Source organism: Eucyclogobius newberryi, unplaced genomic scaffold (assembly GCF_026437365.1).
Source record: "Eucyclogobius newberryi isolate DKJ021-1_F unplaced genomic scaffold, fEucNew1.0.hap1 SCAF_22, whole genome shotgun sequence".
NCBI classification, from domain to species: Eukaryota; Metazoa; Chordata; class Actinopteri; order Gobiiformes; family Gobiidae; genus Eucyclogobius; species Eucyclogobius newberryi.
In genome coordinates, this window is record NW_027315857.1 from 22,089,600 (window position 1) to 22,109,001 (window position 19,402).

At 44.1% G+C, this 19,402-nt stretch overlaps 1 protein-coding gene across 1 annotated transcript in view; it reads right to left on the bottom strand.

The window, feature by feature from the left end:
• Nucleotides 1–3,590: 3,590 nt before the first annotated feature.
• corin (corin, serine peptidase) overlaps nucleotides 3,591–19,402 on the bottom strand; it is a 32,005-nt gene continuing 16,193 nt past the window's right edge. Inside the window, exons 9-23 of the mRNA XM_072459349.1 lie at nucleotides 18,453–18,575; nucleotides 17,896–18,009; nucleotides 17,005–17,236; nucleotides 15,096–15,238; nucleotides 14,799–14,906; nucleotides 14,454–14,567; nucleotides 13,952–14,062; nucleotides 13,127–13,250; nucleotides 11,980–12,108; nucleotides 11,181–11,230; nucleotides 10,083–10,368; nucleotides 8,834–8,996; nucleotides 7,279–7,387; nucleotides 6,930–7,063; nucleotides 3,591–5,151 (exon numbers count right to left, since the gene is read on the bottom strand). Of these exons, the coding sequence (XP_072315450.1) occupies nucleotides 4,969–5,151; nucleotides 6,930–7,063; nucleotides 7,279–7,387; nucleotides 8,834–8,996; nucleotides 10,083–10,368; nucleotides 11,181–11,230; nucleotides 11,980–12,108; nucleotides 13,127–13,250; nucleotides 13,952–14,062; nucleotides 14,454–14,567; nucleotides 14,799–14,906; nucleotides 15,096–15,238; nucleotides 17,005–17,236; nucleotides 17,896–18,009; nucleotides 18,453–18,575 (2,123 nt within the window). The 3' untranslated portion in view covers nucleotides 3,591–4,968. The remainder of the gene's footprint in view (nucleotides 5,152–6,929; nucleotides 7,064–7,278; nucleotides 7,388–8,833; nucleotides 8,997–10,082; nucleotides 10,369–11,180; nucleotides 11,231–11,979; nucleotides 12,109–13,126; nucleotides 13,251–13,951; nucleotides 14,063–14,453; nucleotides 14,568–14,798; nucleotides 14,907–15,095; nucleotides 15,239–17,004; nucleotides 17,237–17,895; nucleotides 18,010–18,452; nucleotides 18,576–19,402) is intronic.

Sequence of the window (19,402 nt, forward strand, 5' to 3'; positions counted from 1 at the left end):
ACCTGGTTTAGTCCTGGTTTAGTCCTGGTTTGGACCTGGTTCAGTCCTGGTTCAGTCTTGGTTTAGTCCTGGTTTAGTCCTGGTTTAGTCCTGGTTTAGCCCTGGTTTAGACCTGGTTCAGTCCTGGTTTAGTCCTGGTTTAGATCTGGTTTGGACCTGGTTTAGTCCTAGTTTAGTCCTGGTTTAAATCTGGTTTGGACCTGGTTCAGACCTGGTTTAGACCTGGTTTAGTCCTGGTTTAGACCTGGTTCAGACCTGGTTCAGACCTGGTTTAGTCCTGGTTTAGTCCTGGTTCAGACCTGGTTTAGTCCTGGTTTAGTCCTGGTTCAGACCTGGTTTAGACCTGGTTCGGTCCTGGTTTAGTCCTGGTTTTGACCCTGTTTAGACCTGGTTTCGTTCCAATACTATACTTTCAAATATTGCAGTATTTGAGCTACTGTGTCAGTTATTTCACTTATGGATTAATAAAGTTTTTCTAAATTCTTTCCCATGTGATACAAAGTACTGCAATATCGATACACATGGGATTTGTATTAAAAGTATTTAAACTAGTATTTAAGCTTGGGAACATTCGACAGTATGGAATTAAACTAATCTAACATCCAAGACCCGTTGCCATGGAGATTGACGCGTGGCTGTGGAACCTTCTGGGCAGAACAATGACACGTCTCAGCACCAGGAAAGTGACATGGCGGCGCTTTAACGCACAATAGGTGTTTAGCAGGTCCGTTCTGAAGGATCAGGTTCCTCTGTCCCTGGATTACCGTGATTACCGTGATTATTGTTATGCGCGCGCGGACACGGTCATCATAAAGGCCGCGGCTCACGCGTCATTTATCCCGCGGACAGTGAACGCACCGCGCCCAGAGCCTGGCATTAAACAGCGCGTGACATCATCCAGACGTCAGCTGAAACGTCTCTGAATGAGGCATGATATCAAACCGCAGACAATATCGTGCGTGTTGTTGTGAAGATGTGAAAAATGTCATTTTTTATAGTTAAAGTAAAACAGAAAAATTAAGAAAAGTTTATTTTTATTTACACACTTTTCACATTTGTCTGATGATTAAACCTGAATTAACACATTTAAAGACATTTTTAACACATATTTGTGGGATTGATACAATATAATTTGTCTATTGTTTGTATCAGGAAACTCTTAACTTAAAGTGACGTATGATGAGTTTTTACGATTTTCTAATTTTGACTTTATTTGGTGTGTTTATACCTGTTGTACTTATAAATGATGAGACAATTTAAAAAAAAAACTGTTGAAAAATGACAGGAAGTGACATCACACTCATTCCAGTCAAACTTTATGCAGAATTTACACAAAGAAACAACTTTTTAAACTCTCTAAACACTAATCCAACAAAATAAAGTTGCTCTCATATTTGTATTTGTCAAATTAAAGATATTAAGACTTTAGATGAGTTTTGGCCCAGGGTTTGCTACTGTGATGTCATCAATTACAAACAGGAAGTGGAATTATAAACCTGAAAAATGTGCTATTCTGTGATGACGTTTTTATAATTTTTAGAAACATTTTAAATATATAAAATTTAACTGCGTTTTAGTTTAATGAGTCGTCCGACCTGTAGGGGGCGCTAAACAACTGAGGAAGCAATACCTGCAGAGATTATTATATTGCATTATAATCAAAACAATAACACTACACAATGGAAATAAATTATATTATTGGAAAAAACTGCAGTAATTTAATGATAAAAGTATCCTGTCTGTGTAGGTTGTTTTTTATGCAACAACAGAACCAGGAGAAGACGTGAATAACAAACAGACGCTGCACGTCAGAGGCACATTTAAGTATTTATTTATTCTCACACATTTAGAGACATTCGTTCAGAAGCGTCAAATACAAACAGCAGTAGAAAAATACTTTTAAAAAACCACAAGAAAACACTTTACAGTACGGCACGGAGGAATGTACGAGCAGCGCCGGCAAACAGTGTCCAGGCTCAGTCCTTTAAACAGTCCTGGTTTAGACCCGGTTTAGACCCGGTTTAGTCCTGGTTTAGACCTGGTTTAGACCCGGTTTAGACCCGGTTTAGACCTGATTTAGACCCAGTTTAGACCTTGTTTAGACCCGGTTTAGTCCCGGTTCAGTCCTGGTTTAGACCTGGTTTAGACCCGGTTTAGACCCGGTTTAGACCCGGTTTAGACCCGGTTTAGACCCGGTTTAGCCCTGGTTTAGACCCGGTTTAGACCCGGTTTAGTCCCGGTTTAGACCCGGTTTAGATCTGGTTTAGACCTGCTTTAGTCCTGGTTTAGTCATTAGTTCTAGTTCAAGTGCAGTTTCAGGCTCTCTGAGCTAACAGGCTCCATTGGTTTACATGGGAGAGGCTAATGCTAAGAGAAAGCTCCTTTTAAATGTTTTTGGTCGCGACATGTTTTCATTTATTTTGACAAACACTTTTTAAGCAAATATTTTAAAGCATAAAATCTTTTTTCTGTTTAAAATACAACATCTAAGTTTGAAAAGCAAAAAAACAGAAGTATTAGTCCTAAAACGACAAACTCATTGACTCATACGTCCACGAATTATTGAGTTTTGGTTCACGTAAGAAAGTATTTCCTTACCTAAAGTCTAATCCCAGTTTGGAACTCATTTTAAAACCAGTTTGAGTCCAATTTTCCCAAAACAGAAGAAGTGGGACGTTGTTGCTCGAGGATCGTCACGTTTGACCGAAACAACATGTGAGACATTTATGGATCTAAACGGCCTCAAATCGCCGTCTCGACTCGACTGCGTCACGATCGAGCACGTGACATCAGCAGCGCGTTTAACAGTCTCGACATCAAAATAAAGTCTAAAGTGTAAGACGTACAAGGTCCAGTAGGTGGCGGCGTAACACGTGGAGAAAACCGCCATAAAACACCAGAAGAAGAAGAAGAAGAAGAAGAAGAAGAAGAAGAAGAAGAAGAAGAAGAAGAAGAAGAAGAAGAAGAAGAAGAAGAAGAAGAACAAGAAGAAGAACAAGAAGAAGAACAAGAAGAAGAAGAAGAAGAAGAACAAGAAGAAGAACAAGAAGAAGAAGAAGAAGAAGAAGAACAAGAAGAAGAAGAAGAAGAAGAAGAAGAAGAAGAAGAACAAGAACAAGAACAAGAACAAGAACAAGAACAAGAACAAGAACAAGAACAAGAACAAGAACAAGAACAAGAACAAGAACAAGAACAAGAACAAGAACAAGAACAAGAACAAGAACAAGAAGAAGAAGAAGAAGAAGAAGAAGAAGAAGAAGAAGAAGAAGAAGAAGAAGAAGAAGAAGAAGAAGAAGAAGAAGAAGAAGAAGAAGAAGAAGAAGAAGAAGAAGAAGAAGAAGAAGAAGAAGAAGAAGAAGAAGAAGAAGAAGAAGAAGAAGAAGAAGAAGAAGAAGAAGAAGAAGAAGAAGAAGAAGAAGAAGAAGAAGAAGAAGAAGAAGAAGAAGAAGAAGAAGAAGAAGAAGAAGAAGAAGAAGAAGAAGAAGAAGAAGAAGAAGAAGAAGAAGAAGAAGAAGAAGAAGAAGAAGAAGAAGAAGAAGAAGAAGAAGAAGAAGAAGAAGAAGAAGAAGAAGAAGAAGAAGAAGAAGAAGAAGAAGAACCGGCCCAGTCGACCGGCGCTGCAAAACAAGCCAAAAAATAACACTCACGCCGTAAGAATAAAACGTGTGCACAGGAAGTACAGGCACTAGAGAGTGAAGCATCATGGGAGTCGGAGTCCGGTCCTGGTTTGGGGTTTTTGACCCGGTTGTGACTTGGTTCGGTCCTGGTTTAGACCCAGGTTTGAATCTACTTATTAGACACTTTTAGACCTGGTTTAGTCCTCTTCCTGTTGTTCTGATACCCAAAAAAAGGAAGAACAAAACAGGAAGTCCAAAACAAAAACAGGAAGTCCAAAACAAAACAGGAAGTTCAAAGCAAAACAGGAAGTCCAAAACAAAATATGAAGTCCAAAATAAAACAGGAAGTCCAAAACAAAACAGGAAGTCCAAAACAAAACGGTCCAACATGGATTTGGATGAGTCAAAGTCAGACTGTGGCTTTGACTCGCGGGTGGAGGAGGAATGAGGAGCTAAATGTGGACGATGTGGACGATGTGGACGATGTGGACGATGGAGTCTGTGTTTCAGGTGCTGCTTTAGTCCCAGTTTAGTCCTGGTTTGGACCCGCTTAACGTGAGTGAAGTACCAGGTCCAAGTTGGTCCAGTTTTTGTCCTAAGTGTGCATTTTAAATAAATAATGAAAGTCTAAATATAAAGTTTAAATCCAGTTTTATATTATTTGTCCTGGTCCAGTCCCGGTCCAGTTCATGTCCAGTTCATGTCCAGTCACTGTCCAGTCCCGGTCCAGTTCATGTCCAGTCACTGTCCAGTTCCGGTCCAGTTCCGGTCCAGTTCATGTCCAGTTCATGTCCAGTTCATGTCCAGTCACTGTCCAGTCACTGTCCAGTCCCGGTCCAGTTCCGGTCCAGTCCCAGTCCACTCTTGGTCCAGTCCCAGTCCACTCTTGGTCCACTCTTGGTCCAGTCCCGGTAAAGTCACTGTCCAGTCCCAGCTCAGTCCCGGTCAATCCCGGTCCAGTCCCAGTCCAGTCCCTGTACAGTCACTGTCCAGTCACTGTCCAGTCACTGTCCAGTCACTGTCCAGTCCCGGTCCAGTTCCGGTCCAGTCCCAGTCCACTCTTGGTCCAGTCCCAGTCCACTCTTGGTCCAGTCCCGGTCCAGTCCCGGTAAAGTCACTGTCCAGTCCCAGCTCAGTCCCGGTCAATCCCGGTCCAGTCCCAGTCCAGTCCCTGTACAGTCTTGGTCCAGCCCCGGTCCAGTCCCGGTCCAGCCCCGGTCCAGTCCCGGTCCAGCCCCGGTCCAGCCCCGGTCCAGTCCCGGTCCAGCCCCGGTCCAGTCCCGGTCCAGCCCCGGTCCAGTCCTGGTCCAGCCCCGGTCCAGCCCCGGTCCAGTCCCGGTCTAGTCCCGGTTCAGTCCTTGATGAAGCTGTGGATGTAGATCTGTTGCTGGATCCAGTGGCTGAAGTGTGTCACGTTGCTGTAGACTCCGGGGCCGAGGACTTTACTGAAACAGACCGAGCCCCAGGACGTGAGTCCGAACAGGGTCCAGCGACCGGACGGATCCTCACAGACCAGAGGACCACCGCTGTCGCCCTGGGAGACAAGACCAGACCTGGTTTAGTCCTTAGACCTGAGACCAGACCAAAAGAACAGTTCCACACCAGCTCCACTGACTGAATATATAACTTAAAGGACACACATTATGCATTAATTGTATTGTAATTAGCGTTTAAACATGCTCTTGAGTACTTTTACTTTGGTATCTCACGTTTTAGAACTTAAAATAAAGCATACATGGAAAACTACGCATGATTTTGTAACATTACGGTGTTTTTTTGTGTTACAATTCCATCTATGGCCAGCAGGGAGAACCATGGGCAAATAAACAAAAGAATCCAGTTGTAATTAATGTGTTTAATGTGTTTTTTTCCCGATAATTTCTACCTTTGATGCCACATTTCCGGGACACTTGAAACGGAGTGCTTTTTTCTGGAAGTGGACCTCGCAAACAGGATGAATGAAAGTGTGTTTTTGACGAGGGAACGATGTGATGACAGTGATAAAAAGTTAATGTGTAGTTTAATAGTGTTATGTCGAAATGCACAATAGAGTCATAAAATATCAATCAATTATAAGTCTGCTATTAAAAGTTGTAAACATTAAAGGAGCACGAGGTCATTTGTTTTGCCACCTGCTCGTCTCCATGGAGATGTTTGTACTGTGTTCTGTCAGTTTGTATGTTGGTATCTTTATTATTCAAAGATATAAGTAATAATAATAATAATACAAGTACAAGGCCCAGGTCTAGTCCTGGTTTAGTCCAGGTTTAGTCCAGGTTTAGTCCAGGTTTAGTCCAGGTTTAGTCCTGGTTTAGTCCTGGTCTACTCCTGGTTCAGTCCTGGTCTAGTCCTGGTCTAGTCCAGGTTTAGTCCGGCTTTAGTCCAGGTTCTGTCCAGGTTTAGTCCAGGTTTAGTCCTGGTTTAGTCCTGGTTTAGTCCAGGTTTAGTCCAGGTTTAGTCCTGGTTTAGTCCTGGTTTAGTCCAGGTTTAGTCCAGGTTTAGTCCTGGTTTAGTTCTGGTTTAGTCCTGGTCTAGTCCTGTTTTAGTCTTGGTTTAGTCCAGGTTTAGTCCTGGTTTAGTCCAGGTGTAATCTAGGTTTAATCCTGGTTTAGTCCGGGTTTAGTCCGGCTTTAGTCCAGGTTCTGTCCAGGTTTAGTCCAGGTTTAGTCCAGGTTTAGTCCAGGTTTAGTCCTGGTTTAGTCCTGGTTTAGTTCTGGTTTAGTCCAGGTTTAGTCCAGGTTTAGTCCAGGTTTAGTCCTGGTTTAGTCCAGGTTCTGTCCAGGTTTAGTCCAGGTTCTGTCCAGGTTTAGTCCAGGTTTAGTCCTGGTTTAATCCAGGTTTAGTCCAGGTTTAGTCCAGGTTTAGTCCAGGTTTAGTCCTGGTTTAGTCCAGGTTCTGTCCAGGTTCTGTCCAGGTTTAGTCCAGGTTTAGTCCAGGTTTAGTCCAGGTTTAGTCCTGGTTTAGTCCAGGTTTAGTCCTGTTTTAGTCTTGGTTTAGTCCAGGTTTAGTCCTGGTTTAGTCCAGGTGTAATCTAGGTTTAATCCTGGTTTAGACCTGGTTTAGTCCTGGTTTAGTCCTGGTTTAGTCCTGGTTTAGTCCTGGTTTAGCCCCGGTTTAGCCCTGGTTTAGTCCAGCTTTAGTCCTGGTTTAGTCCTGGTTTAGCCCCGGTTTAGTCCTGGTTTAGCCCCGGTTTAGTCCTGGTTTAGCCCCGGTTTAGCCCTGGTTTAGTCCAGCTTTAGTCCTGGTTTAGTCCAGCTTTAGTCCTGGTTTAGCCCCGGTTTAGTCCTGGTTTAGCCCCGGTTTAGTCCTTACCATACAGGAGTCCACCGTGCCTGCATCATAACCAGCACAAAGCATTCTGGGAGTTATAGTTTTGGAGTCGAAGTAGGACTGACACTGGGACATGGAGATGATCCGCACTGCCCCCTCCTGGAGCTTAAAGGGCACTGCAACACACAGAACACAGAACATCACTTCAACGACACATAATACAACTGAGGCTTTAGTTGAACTGTTCTATATGTTTTATGTTTTATGTATGAGAAACAACAACAGAGACAAACATGCCACACTGACATAGCTCTGTGCTGCCCCCTGGTGTATAAACAGCGTAACTAGGCCAGACTGACGTGACTGGACGCGGACGTGTTACGACACTTACTGCGGTTGCCCATGTGGCCCCATCCCGTGATGTAACAGTAGGAGTCCGGCGACGGGAGCTGGTTGAAGGCGGGTAAGCACACGGGCCGCACGAACGCCGTCTCCTGCACCTGGAGGATCGTGCGGGACACGTCACGTTACTCTCCGACTATATCCTGAGTTTGAGTTCTGGTTTAGTCCTCTTCTAGTCCATGGTTCTGGTTTAGTCCTCATCTAGTCCACGGTTCTGGTTTAGTCCTCATTTAGTCCACGGTTCTTGTTTAGTCCTCTTCTAGTCCATGGTTCTGGTTTAGTCCTCATCTAGTCCATGGTTCTGGTTTAGTCCTCATCTAGTCCACGGTTCTGGTTTAGTCCTCATCTAGTCCACGGTTCTGGTTTAGTCCTCATCTAGTCCACGGTTCTGGTTTAGTCCTCATCTAGTCCACGGTTCTGGTTTAGTCCTCATCTAGTCCACGGTTCTGGTTTAGTCCTCATCTAGTCCATGGTTCTGGTTTAGTCCTCATCTAGTCCACGATTCTGGTTTAGTCCTCATCTAGTCCATGGTTCTGGTTTAGTCCTCATCTAGTCCATGGTTCTGGTTTAGTCCTCTTCTAGTCCACTGTTCTGGTTTAGTCCTCATCTAGTCCATGGTTCTGGTTTAGTCCTCTTCTAGTCCATGGTTCTGGTTTAGTCCTCTTCTAGTCCACGGTTCTGGTTTAGTCCTCATCTAGTCCACGGTTCTGGTTTAGTCCTCTTCTAGTCCACGGTTCTGGTTTAGTCCTCTTCTAGTCCATGGTTCTGGTTTAGTCCTCTTCTAGTCCACGGTTCTGGTTTAGTCCTCATCTAGTCCACGGTTCTGGTTTAGTCCTCATCTAGTCCACGGTTCTGGTTTAGTCCTCATCTAGTCCACTGTTCTGGTTTAGTCCTCATCTAGTCCACGGTTCTGGTTTAGTCCTCATCTAGTCCACGGTTCTGGTTTAGTCCTCATCTAGTCCACTGTTCTGGTTTAGTCCTCATCTAGTCCACGGTTCTGGTTTAGTCCTCTTCTAGTCCACTGTTCTGGTTTAGTCCTCATTTAGTCCACGGTTCTGGTTTAGTCCTCATCTAGTCCACGGTTCTGGTTTAGTCCTCTTCTAGTCCACCGTTCTGGATTTAGCCTCAGTTTGGTCCCACTTTTGATGCAGATTATTGCAAGTGTGAACGCTCTCGATCTTGGGGCAGTTCTATCTTGATCACAATCCTGCCCCTTAGAGCTTTAGATCAAATGTTGGTCTGGTTTGGAACATGTTTTGTAGCGGTTTAGTCCTTGTAGGTTCTGGTTTAGTCCTTTACCCTGTTTGAGTCAGTCCTTAGTTCGATTTTTGTTTTTTGGTCTGGGTCTGGGTCTGGGTCTGGGTCTGGGTCTGGTTCTGGTTCTGGTTCTGGTTCTTGTCTGGTTCTGGTTCTGGTCTGGTTCTGGTTCTGATTCTGGCTCTGGTCCTGGTCTGGTCCTGGTTCTGGTCCTGGTTCTGGTTCTTGGTCTGGTTCTTGTCTGGTTCTGGTCCTGGTCCTGGTCCTGGTCCTGGTTCCGGTCTGACCTCGGTCTCCAGCTGCACCACGCTGATGTCGTAGTCCACCACGGCCCGGTTGTACCTCGGGTGGACTACGATGGTCCGGACGGCCCTGGTCTGGCTCTGGGCCCCGGGATGGTCCAGGTTACTCAGGCCCAGGACCACCTTCCACAGCTCGGCGCTCTCGCGTCTGACACACGGACGACAGAACCACATCAAACACCTTCAATATTATCAAGAATTATTCTGGCGGTCGACTCGTTTAAACTATTAACTATTTGAAACCAGATAAAGAGTGAAATATGGCGACTGAAGTCTTCTAGATAGACAATATTTATGAATAAAATGTGTATAAAAATCTGTATTTTTTATTGTAATAATGCCACTGTTATGTATTTTTAGACTCTGTTTACTATAGTGCAGTTAATGATTACAATGTTCCAAACTAGTGCTCACAACTAGTCGAATAATCCTTTCAACTCTTAATATTTACAATAATTAAAGTCCATATGAAGGTTCTCCTGTTTTTCTAATTATGCCTCAGTTTGGTGGGACAGAACCTGGTGAATATTTATCACAGTTTTACATCTGTGTAGTTGCAGTTTGTGAAGAAAATTGGAAAAATTAAATTGGAAAATGACAGGAAGAGCTGAATCCCTCTGTGATGTCATCAACGTGCGACGTGACGTTGAAAACACAGAGACGGTTCACACTTAACTGACACTATTCTGACAGTTTAAATGATGGTTCAACAGAATAAAGGTGTTTTATGGTATGATTCTTCGTCAGATCAGAACTGCTGTGTCATTTATGTGTAGTTTGGCTCTTGTTTACAGTCTGGTTGCTATGGTAACAGCTGTGGAATTATCTAAACCTATGTCATATTTGTGCTCATGACCAACCAGGAAGTACAATTATAAACTTTACAAAAATGGTCAAACTGGGGACAAACAGGCTAAATGTTTAGTAAAATCTGAAATATTCAGTGCGTTTGAGTGACATGTGCAGTTTAACCTGGTCTAATTAATAAGTCTAATTGATAAGTCTAATTAATGAGTTGAATTAATAAGTCTGATTAAATATGTCTAATTAATAAGTCTAATTAGAAAGTCTAATTAATATGTTTAATTAATGAGTCTAATTAGTAAGTCTAATTAATATGTTTAATTAATGAGTCTAATTAGTAAGTCTAATTAATATGTTTAATTAATGAGTCTAATTAGTAAGTCTAATTAATAAGTCTAATTAAATAAGTTTAGCATGTGCCGATACTGACCCTTCAAAGCAGTGCGCCACCGTCAGGGCCCATCTTCTCCCGATCAGAACGCACCCACAAACATGGCCGCCCACTCCACTCTGCAGGGAGCACTGCCACGGCCACGCCCCCGCGCGAGAGACACGCCCACCCAGGATACGCTTCTGTCGGTGGACGACGGCGTCGGCGCTGCCGTTGTGGCCGTGGTGGGAACCGTTATGTCTGCGAGAGGAAACGCTGTCCCCCGCGATCCTCCTGTGCCTGTGACGCGCCGAGGCCCCGCCCATTGCAGGGCGACGCCCACAGTCTGAGGACGAAAGGGAATGAGAAAAGTGAGGGAGTGATGGAGCAGCGTTTATAAGTTGTATCTTTAAATCTAACTTCTCACTGTTTTTTTGTGTTATATTTTTGGTTGTTTGTTTGTGTTAAATATAAAAATTAGAAAAGAAAAATATTGATGTTGTAGCACTTGCATATTGTAAAAGAAAGTGTAGATGCATTGAATTAAATTCATTCAAATTAAAAATACTTACAAGGAATTATGAATATAGTATAAATTAACAAAATATTTATCAAAATGTGTAAAAATGTATGTGTGTATCTGTGTGTTGCTGTGTATGTGTGTATATGTGTATATGTATGTATATGTGTGTATCTGTGTGTATATGTGTGTATCTGTGTGTATATGTGCGTATATGTGTATCTGTGTGTATGTGTATATGTGTATATGTGTGTATATGTGTGTATATGTGTATATATGTGTATATGTGTATATGTGTATATATATATGTATATGTGTGTACATGTGTGTACATGTGTGTATATGTGTATCTGTGTGTATCTGTGTATCTGTGTATATGTGTGTATATGTGTGTATATGTGTATATGTGTGTATATGTGTATATATGTGTATATGTGTATATATGTGTATATGTGTGTACATGTGTGTACATGTGTGTATCTGTGTATCTGTGTGTATATGTGTGTAAATGTGTGTATCTGTGTATCTGTGTGTATCTGTGTATATGTGTATATATGTGTATATATGTGTATATGTGTGTATATGTGTGTACATGTGTGTACATGTGTGTACATGTGTGTACATGTGTGTATTTGTACCTTCTCTGGAGCAGAGCACAGAGACTCTCCTTCGGGAGTGACAGGCGTGACTGAGAGACAAGAACATGAGTCAATAACGGGACAAACCCGGGACTAAACCAGGTCTTCTCTAGATTTAAACCAGGACTAAAACAAGATTTAGGCTGATATGAGAGAAACGTCCTCATGGGTGACTAAACTGCTTTCACGTTAAATGTCCAGGTTTGCCGGATAAATTCTGACATATTTGTAACTCCCAGAAGCATAAGGCCGGGATGTCCACTTTCACTTCACGTTTAATTCATTGAGGCAATCCACCAAAGTACTAACATCCATGTGTACTTGCAATTACTACTACAAATATTTACAATAAATTAACCTTTTGTTTTGGGGTTTGCACTGCTTGAAACTCAATTCCTTCTGGATTGTACATGACTTTTGACTAAACCCGACAGAATTTTATTTATTTGACTTGAGTTTTAATTGTTTTAAGCACAATTTTACTTTCTAGAAGATGCATGTTGTTGTTGGCGCGCTCGTTTATGAAAGAAAAGGCACGAATCAAAAAAAGTTAAAATTAGTCAAACGTTTAATCCCTGTCAGCACATTTCTAATACAGAGATAACAGAGCGCTTACCATCCGACCCTATCGAATGTGTGGGCGACTTACACGGGCGTTCCGGAATCTAAAGTTAATATTTGGTGTTCCCTTCATTGTCACTAAATACGTTGGTTATTTATTGTTTAGAATGACTCTGGTGTGAGTGTGTGGCGGGGCCCTTGTGTGACCGGGCCCTTATGTCGCGGGGCCCTTCCTCACCTCCTCTTCTCCAGTCGGCCCTGCAGAGCGGTGGAGTTTCTTTGGCCGGACTCTGGATGAACGTGGAGCCAGCGGCGTCGGCCCTGGACCCCGGGCTGGTCCGGGACGTCGCTCACGGAGGAGGGGACTCTGGAGAGAGGGTCTACAGGGGTCAGGCCACTGCACCGGTCAGGCCACTGCACCGGTCAGGACACTGCACCGGTCAGGACACTGCACCGGTCAGGACACTGCCAGAACACTTATATCACAAGTATTCACCCTAAACTAAACAATTTCAAAGTACTTTGTATTATTCATCAGCGCGTTCAGCAGATATGATGCAGTATTTAAACTACACAGTGTTTCAAGGTGGTGCAATTATTTTATCGTCTCATTTTAGTGTTTTAATTTTAAATATGTGTTTAAATATTTCATCTTCCACTGCTACCATTAAAACTACTACCAAATAAATACTAGTACTATATTGGATACTACAACCATTACTGTAGTCCTATTTATATTGTACTTCAACTTTTCACAAACTACTAATTAAAATATCAGTACAATAGCTACTAGTACTATGACTACTACTAGTTGCCACCACTCATACTGCAGCTACAAATACTGGTACTACAAGAACTACAAGAGCTACAAGAACTAACAGAACTACCAGAACTACCAGAACTACAAGAACTACAAGAACTACAAGAACTACCAGAGCTACAAGAACTACCAGAAGTACCAGAAGTACCAGAACTCCCAGAACTACAAGAACTACCAGAACTACAAGAACTACAAGAACTCCCAGAACTACCAGAACTACCAGAGCTACAAGAACTACCAGAACTACAAGAACTACAGGAACTCCCAGAACTGCCAGAGCTACAAGAACTACCAGAACTACAAGACCTACCAGAACTACCAGAACTAACAGAACTAACAGAACTACAAGAACTACCAGAACTATCAGAACTACCAGAACTCCCAGAACTCCCAGAACTAACAGAACTAACAGAACTACCAGAACTACCAGAACTACCAGAACTACAAGAACTACCAGAACTACCAGAACTACAAGAACTACAATAACTCCCAGAACTACCAGAACTCCCAGCGCTGCTTGTCCTGGCCGGTGGTTCTTTGCAGTGTGGTGTGTTACTGACCTTACCCTAGCCCGAGCTGGCGACAGGTCAGCTCACTCAGGTCTTGGGTCCATTCGTCGGCACAAACCTGGTACTCGGCCCCGGACCGAAGCACAGTCAGAACCGTGCCGGACCGGTCCTCCAGGGAGACTAGGACCAGAGAGAAGATTAGACCAGGACTAAAACCAGGACGGACTAAAGCAGGGATAAACTAGGAGAAACAGAGGATTGAAACAGGAGTAAATCCACATCTAAAGCACATCTAAACCATAACTAACCCGGCTATAAAGCAGATCTAATATAAATCCAAACCAGGACTAAACTATGACTAAATCTGAAATCTGATCAAACCGGTCCAAACCAGGACAAGCCCAGGTCTAAACCAAGACTTAGCGTAAAGCCAATCTAAAGCAGGACTAACCCGGGCCGGAAGTCTAAACCGAGACTAACCTGGGCCTCTAAAACGGGTCTAAACCAGGACTAACCCGGGTCTAAAGCAGGTCTAAACCAGGACTAACCTGGGCCTCTGAAGCGGGTCGAAACCAGGACTAACCCGGGCCTCTAAAGCGGGTCTAAACCAGGACTAACCCGGGCCTCTAAAGTGGGTCCAAACCAGGACTAACCCGGGTCTAAAGCGGGTCTAAACCAGGACTAACCCGGGCCTCTGAAGCGGGTCTAAACCAGGACTAACCCTGGCCTCTAAAGCGGGTCTAAACCAGGACTAACCCGGGTCTAAAGCGGGTCTAAACCAGGACTAACCCGGGCCTCTGAAGCGGGTCTAAACCAGGACTAACCCTGGCCTCTAAAGCGGGTCTAAACCAGGACCAACCCGGGTCTAAAGCGGGCCTCACCACAGTCCCACTCATCGGAGCTGTCGGAGCAGTGCTGTTTGCCGTCGCACCACAGAGTACGGTGAACACACTCGTGGTTGTTACAGGAGAGCTCGTTATCGCTGCACACGGCTGAGGAGAATGGAACAAAAATGCTAAAGTCATTGTTCAGTAACAGTACAGTCTTCAACTTGGCCACACTATAAATCAGCAAAGTAAGTATTAACTATGATTGTTTCAAAATGTCTGCATATTAAGTGAGGTTTAGTCAATCAATCAATCAATCAATCAATCAATCAATCAATCAATCTTATTATAAAAAGTGCGTGTCATACAAAAAAAGTAAAGAAAATTGCAGCTCATTTGTACACAACTGCTTGAGTACAAATGAACCAGTTGAGAAAGTACCATCATCAGGAGCAGTCCTCATTAATTGTGTTTTTTTTTTTTTATGTAAAATACAGACAATGTAAGTTGATGAAACGAACAGTGGTCGCTGGTGAAGAGGATGAAAGCGACTCACTGCAGTTGGCCTCGTCGAGCTGCAGGGGGCAGTCTGGGAAACCGTCACAGATCATGGAGGGTTTTATACAGACAGAGCTGCCCGGGCACTCCCATAACGCGCGCTCTGAACAGCCTGCAACCAGAGGGGCGGGGCCAGCGGGGAGGGGTGGAGGCAGGACAGTGGGGCGGGGCAAGTAGAGAGGGGTGGAGACAAGTGAGACAAGTTAGAACAGTTGGGAAAGGATTTGCCTCATATGCTTTACTATGAGCAACTTGAAACAGCCCTTTTTTGACTAAACCAGGTCTAAACCAGGTCCAAACCAGGTCCAAACCAGGTCCAAACCAAGTCTAAACCAGGACTCACCACAGTGGTCCTCATCGCTCTGGTCATCGCAGTCTAAATGTCCGTCGCAGCGCTTTGTGGCTAAAACACATCGCCCCGAGCGGCATTTGAAGTGACTGGGGGAGCACTCTGCAAACAAGAGACAAAATGGAATAATCACCAGGAGTAAAGCAAGAAGAACAGGACCAAACCAGGGCCATACCAAGAAAAAAACAGGACCAAAACAGGATCAAAACAGGATCAAAACAGGATCAAAACAACACCATGCCAAGAAAAAAAAACAGGACCAAACCAGGATTAAACCAGATGGAGTTTTACCGTCAGTGCCGTCCGCTGGCAGCAGGCAAGGGGCGCCCCCATCCTCTTCGGGAAACTGGGAGCAGTCCGAGTCCTCGGGCCACTGCAGACCAACGATCCCCAACACCGACTCACAGCGTTCCTTTGCCCCTCGACACAGCGACCTGCCGGGACAAGAGATGCCTCGTTTAGGACCGACTTAGGATTAACAGCCGCTTCACTTTCTTTGCGGTATGGTGCAAATATTAGGGCGGTTTAAGCCATGTTTCCACCGGTTCACATGGGAGCGGATCAGCACGGTCTGAAAGTGTCTCAACTGTACGGTCTATTTCAGCGATCCGTGGCAGGTGAGTTGCTTCCCAAGTTGTCCAGTTTGCTGTTTATGACGGACGAAACGGCTTTAATTCTGTACATCCTTGTGCTCAGTCTGTCCGTAAGGAACCATTGAAAAACAATATCCACTTGTATTTTTCCTGAAGTTATCCGATTTCGAGATATTGTCAAGTAAACAAACTTTTCTTCGTTTCTCGCCGGACGAGAATGCGCTTGTCCGGCGCATTTCTCCGTCCATAACAAATGACCTGTTTGACCTATAAAATAATGTTGGGTATCCTTCTTTTCTTCAGACTGTTACCTACAGAATGAGACCATCCACGAATTTTTCTGTCCACGGGTTTGTTTGCTACAGCCTCCGCAAAAAAAAATGTGCCGCTTGCGACGCACATGGATTAGTCTGTTTACATCTAAATAGCGCCGCGTGTGAATGACGTAGCCGAGTTTGATTGACATATTATTCTAGCCAATGAGAATAGCTTTAGAAAGAGGGGCGGGACAAAGGGCTTATTGACACAGAATCTTCTGTATTCTCGTGCGTAAGGCTCCGGGAAGGCTGTAAAGAGCCAGATTTCTCGGCAGGATTTTGCGCATAACGTTTTCTGATTTTATTAGCCTTTTGGACGTGCATTTTGTTAGATATATGTATTATTATATCAATACAAAAATGAAATAAAAATATTATATATATTTTTTTTTAACCTCTATATGGGAAATTCATGGGTAAACTCATATTTACACATTTTCACATATTTTTTTTTAGCAGTTATAATTGCTATTAGTGGCCTACAAAACATCAAAATGTATGTTTTATGATCATAGAGGTGCTAAAATTGTAATAAAACAGTTTGGCACAGTTGGCACATATTTGGATCACTTGTTCCGAATATACTTTTTGATACAAAAAGTCAACAGCACCAAAATGCCTGTTCCTAGAGATCTGAAACTTTACACAGTTGTTGTCAACAAGATAAACAGCATGTACAGTGAACAGCATATGCACACAATGAAGTATGTCATGCTCAGGACCATTACAAATTAACAATATTCAGGCGAGACTAAAAAAGGATGTTTTGTTTATGTTTGGGCCTCTGTAGTGTAAGTTCTGAAGCCCTGACAGTGTTCATGTGCACATCTGCAGAAACTAGAAGGCCTAAGCTTTCTAATGATGCATCACACTTGCATGTGGAACATAAGATCCTCTTTTAATAAGCAATGCCATTTGGGTATGTCCAACCATTGTGCACAGGGCGAAAATAGGTGGATGGTAACAGGTTAACACATACTCAGGTGAAAATAAGATGGCAAGAAGAAGATATAGGTAGAAACTAATAATTTCACATGAAAAGCTGACTTGAACTTGTGAAAAACCGCTGTATTTCCAGTGACGGAGACTATTTATGCTAAGCCGACGGACAAAACAGCAAACAAAACTAGCACAGATCAACTGTTCCTTGTTAACCGCATCACGACCAAAAGATAAAAGATATTTCCAGTGCAAAATATGTCCACCAAACCCTTAAGAATCGTTCCAAAGCGCTCTAACTTAAGCCGGTCGAAACGTGGCTTTAGCCTCCCTTGTAGCACCCGCACTCACCTGCAGGGGGGCACTCTCTGGGCGGTGGCAGGGTCACACTTGGGGACGAGGAGGCTGCAGGCGTAGAACATGAGGAACGGGAAACAGCCGGTCTGAACCAGCGCCGGGAACAACGAGGCCTCCCACGAAACGGCCGACTCTCGCTGGGAGTGGTGCCCCAGGAAGTTCGGGAACATGGTGAAGTTGTACGGCAGGTTCAGGCACAGCTCTAGGGAGATGGGCTCACACTGGGCTGGAAGGGAGGGAAGGGAGGGAAGGGAGGGAGGAGGGAAGGGAGGAGGGGAGGGAAGGGGGGGAAGGGAGGGAAGGGAGGAGGGGAGGGAAGGGGGGGAAGGGAGGGAAGGGAGGGAAGGGAGGGAGGAGGGAAGGGAGGAGGGGAGGGAAGGGGGGGAAGGGAGGAGGGAAGGGAAGGGAAGGGAGGGGAGGGAGGAGGGAAGGGAGGGAAGGGAGGGAAGGGGGGGAAGGGAGGGAGGGAAGGGGGGTAAGGGAGGGAGGGAAGGGAGGAGGGAGATGGGGGGGAAAAGGAGGGAAGGGAGGAGGGTGGAGGGAGATGGGGAGAAGAGGAGGGAGGGGAGGAGAGAGGTGAGATGGGGAGAAAAGGAGGGAGAGATGTGAGAGAGAAAGGAAAGATGGAGAGATGTGAGAGAATGATTATAGTACTCTGATTTTCATTCAAATTATTTTCCAATTTGATCAAGTCTGTGGAAATGTAAATGTGAACTTTAAAACCCCGGAGGAGCTCGTCTGGTTCATAAATATGTGACGCAAGGAAAGGAAAGCGTTACCCGAGAGTCGTAGAACCGTGGTTACGCTCGTTTCAGTGCTGACGATTAAGAAATGAACGAATCAGAATTTTGACCTCGATTGAAACGCCGTGTACCGTCGACTCACAGCAGGTGTTGGTGTGGTTGTGGGCGGAGTCACACGAGTGGTTGCCGCCGCACGCCGAGCAGGAGGAGGAGGAGCCACAGCCCGACTGACCGGGAGGACACGACGAGGCGGGGACTGGAACAGAGCGATAACAAACGATAAAAACAACCTGAATCTATGACACAGTGGCACTAAAAACAATAAAAAGTTAAATAATACTATAAACAAACAAATAATTAAACAAATAAATAATTAAAGGACACTAGTTGTATTGTTATTGGCCTTTAAACACGCTCTTTAGTTCTTCTGCTTTGCTATTTCGCGTTTCCACTGAAAGCGTACATTGCGTTACATCTGTGAGGCGTTCCCTTGTGACGATTTGTGTTGGCGCTCCATCTTCTGGCAGAAGCGGGAATCGCCGTGGGAAAATGAACAAAAGCTATTGCCCCCGACATGCTAAATACGTGTTTTTGATGTTATAATACGGTCAAAAGCTCAAAAACATCCTCCTTTTTAACCAAAGCCAAATATAAAAGGTGAACAAAGACGTGTTATGGAGGTGGTTGGGGAGGTCTCACTCTGCTCGCCTCTGCACTGCTCCTCGTCGCTGCCGTCCTTACAGTCGTTCTCGCCGTCGCAGCGAAAGGCCGACGGGATGCACTGACCGTTACGACACTCCAGCAAACCTTGGCTCTTGCAGGCTGGAACGAAACAAACAAAAAATCCAATAGGAAGTCAAAAACAAAGTACAAAACGACGGCAAAAATATCGTGAAAGCCGTTTGTGCCGATAGAAAAGACTTTGAACTCGATACTAAGTTTTGTATTTCACGTGGAGAGTGGCTGCAACTACCGATTATTTTAGTCAAACGATCGTTTCTAATGTACATAAAGGTTTTAAAAAAGCAGTTGTAAACACATAAAGGTATAAATATGCTGACTGGAATACTTCTAGGTGGATATTATTTACAAAGAAAGTGTATTACTCTCTATTACATAATTCACTGAAATGTTGACTTATATAAGACGGATATATTGTAAAAAAGCAGCTCTTAGGGTCAAAATGAGACAGCTGTGTGGTGTTAGCATGTAATTATACAGCCGTGCCGTGTGCTGTTAGCATGCTAGTTGTTGTTAGCGTCAAAACAAAACTCCGCTCTGACCTCTTAAAGTGTGAAAACGCGAGGAACAATTAGGAAAAGACGGTAAAAGACAGATATATTGTATAAAAGCAGCTCTAAGGGTCAAAATGAGACAGCTGTGTGGCGTTAGCATGTAATTACACAGCCTAACGTGTGTTGTTAGCATGCTAGTTGTTGTTAGCGTCACAACAAAACTCCGCTCTGACCTCTGAAAGTGTGAAAAGTGCTCACAAACTCGTGGTGAGGAACAGTTGGACGGTACAGACGGTTAAACATAGAGCTCAGCGTCTTTAGGAGTCACAGATGGAGCTCAGCGGGAAACAAACACTGACTGTGAACGTGAGTCACAAACCACCAAAACAAGTCCTGAGTCCTGAGTCCTGGTCT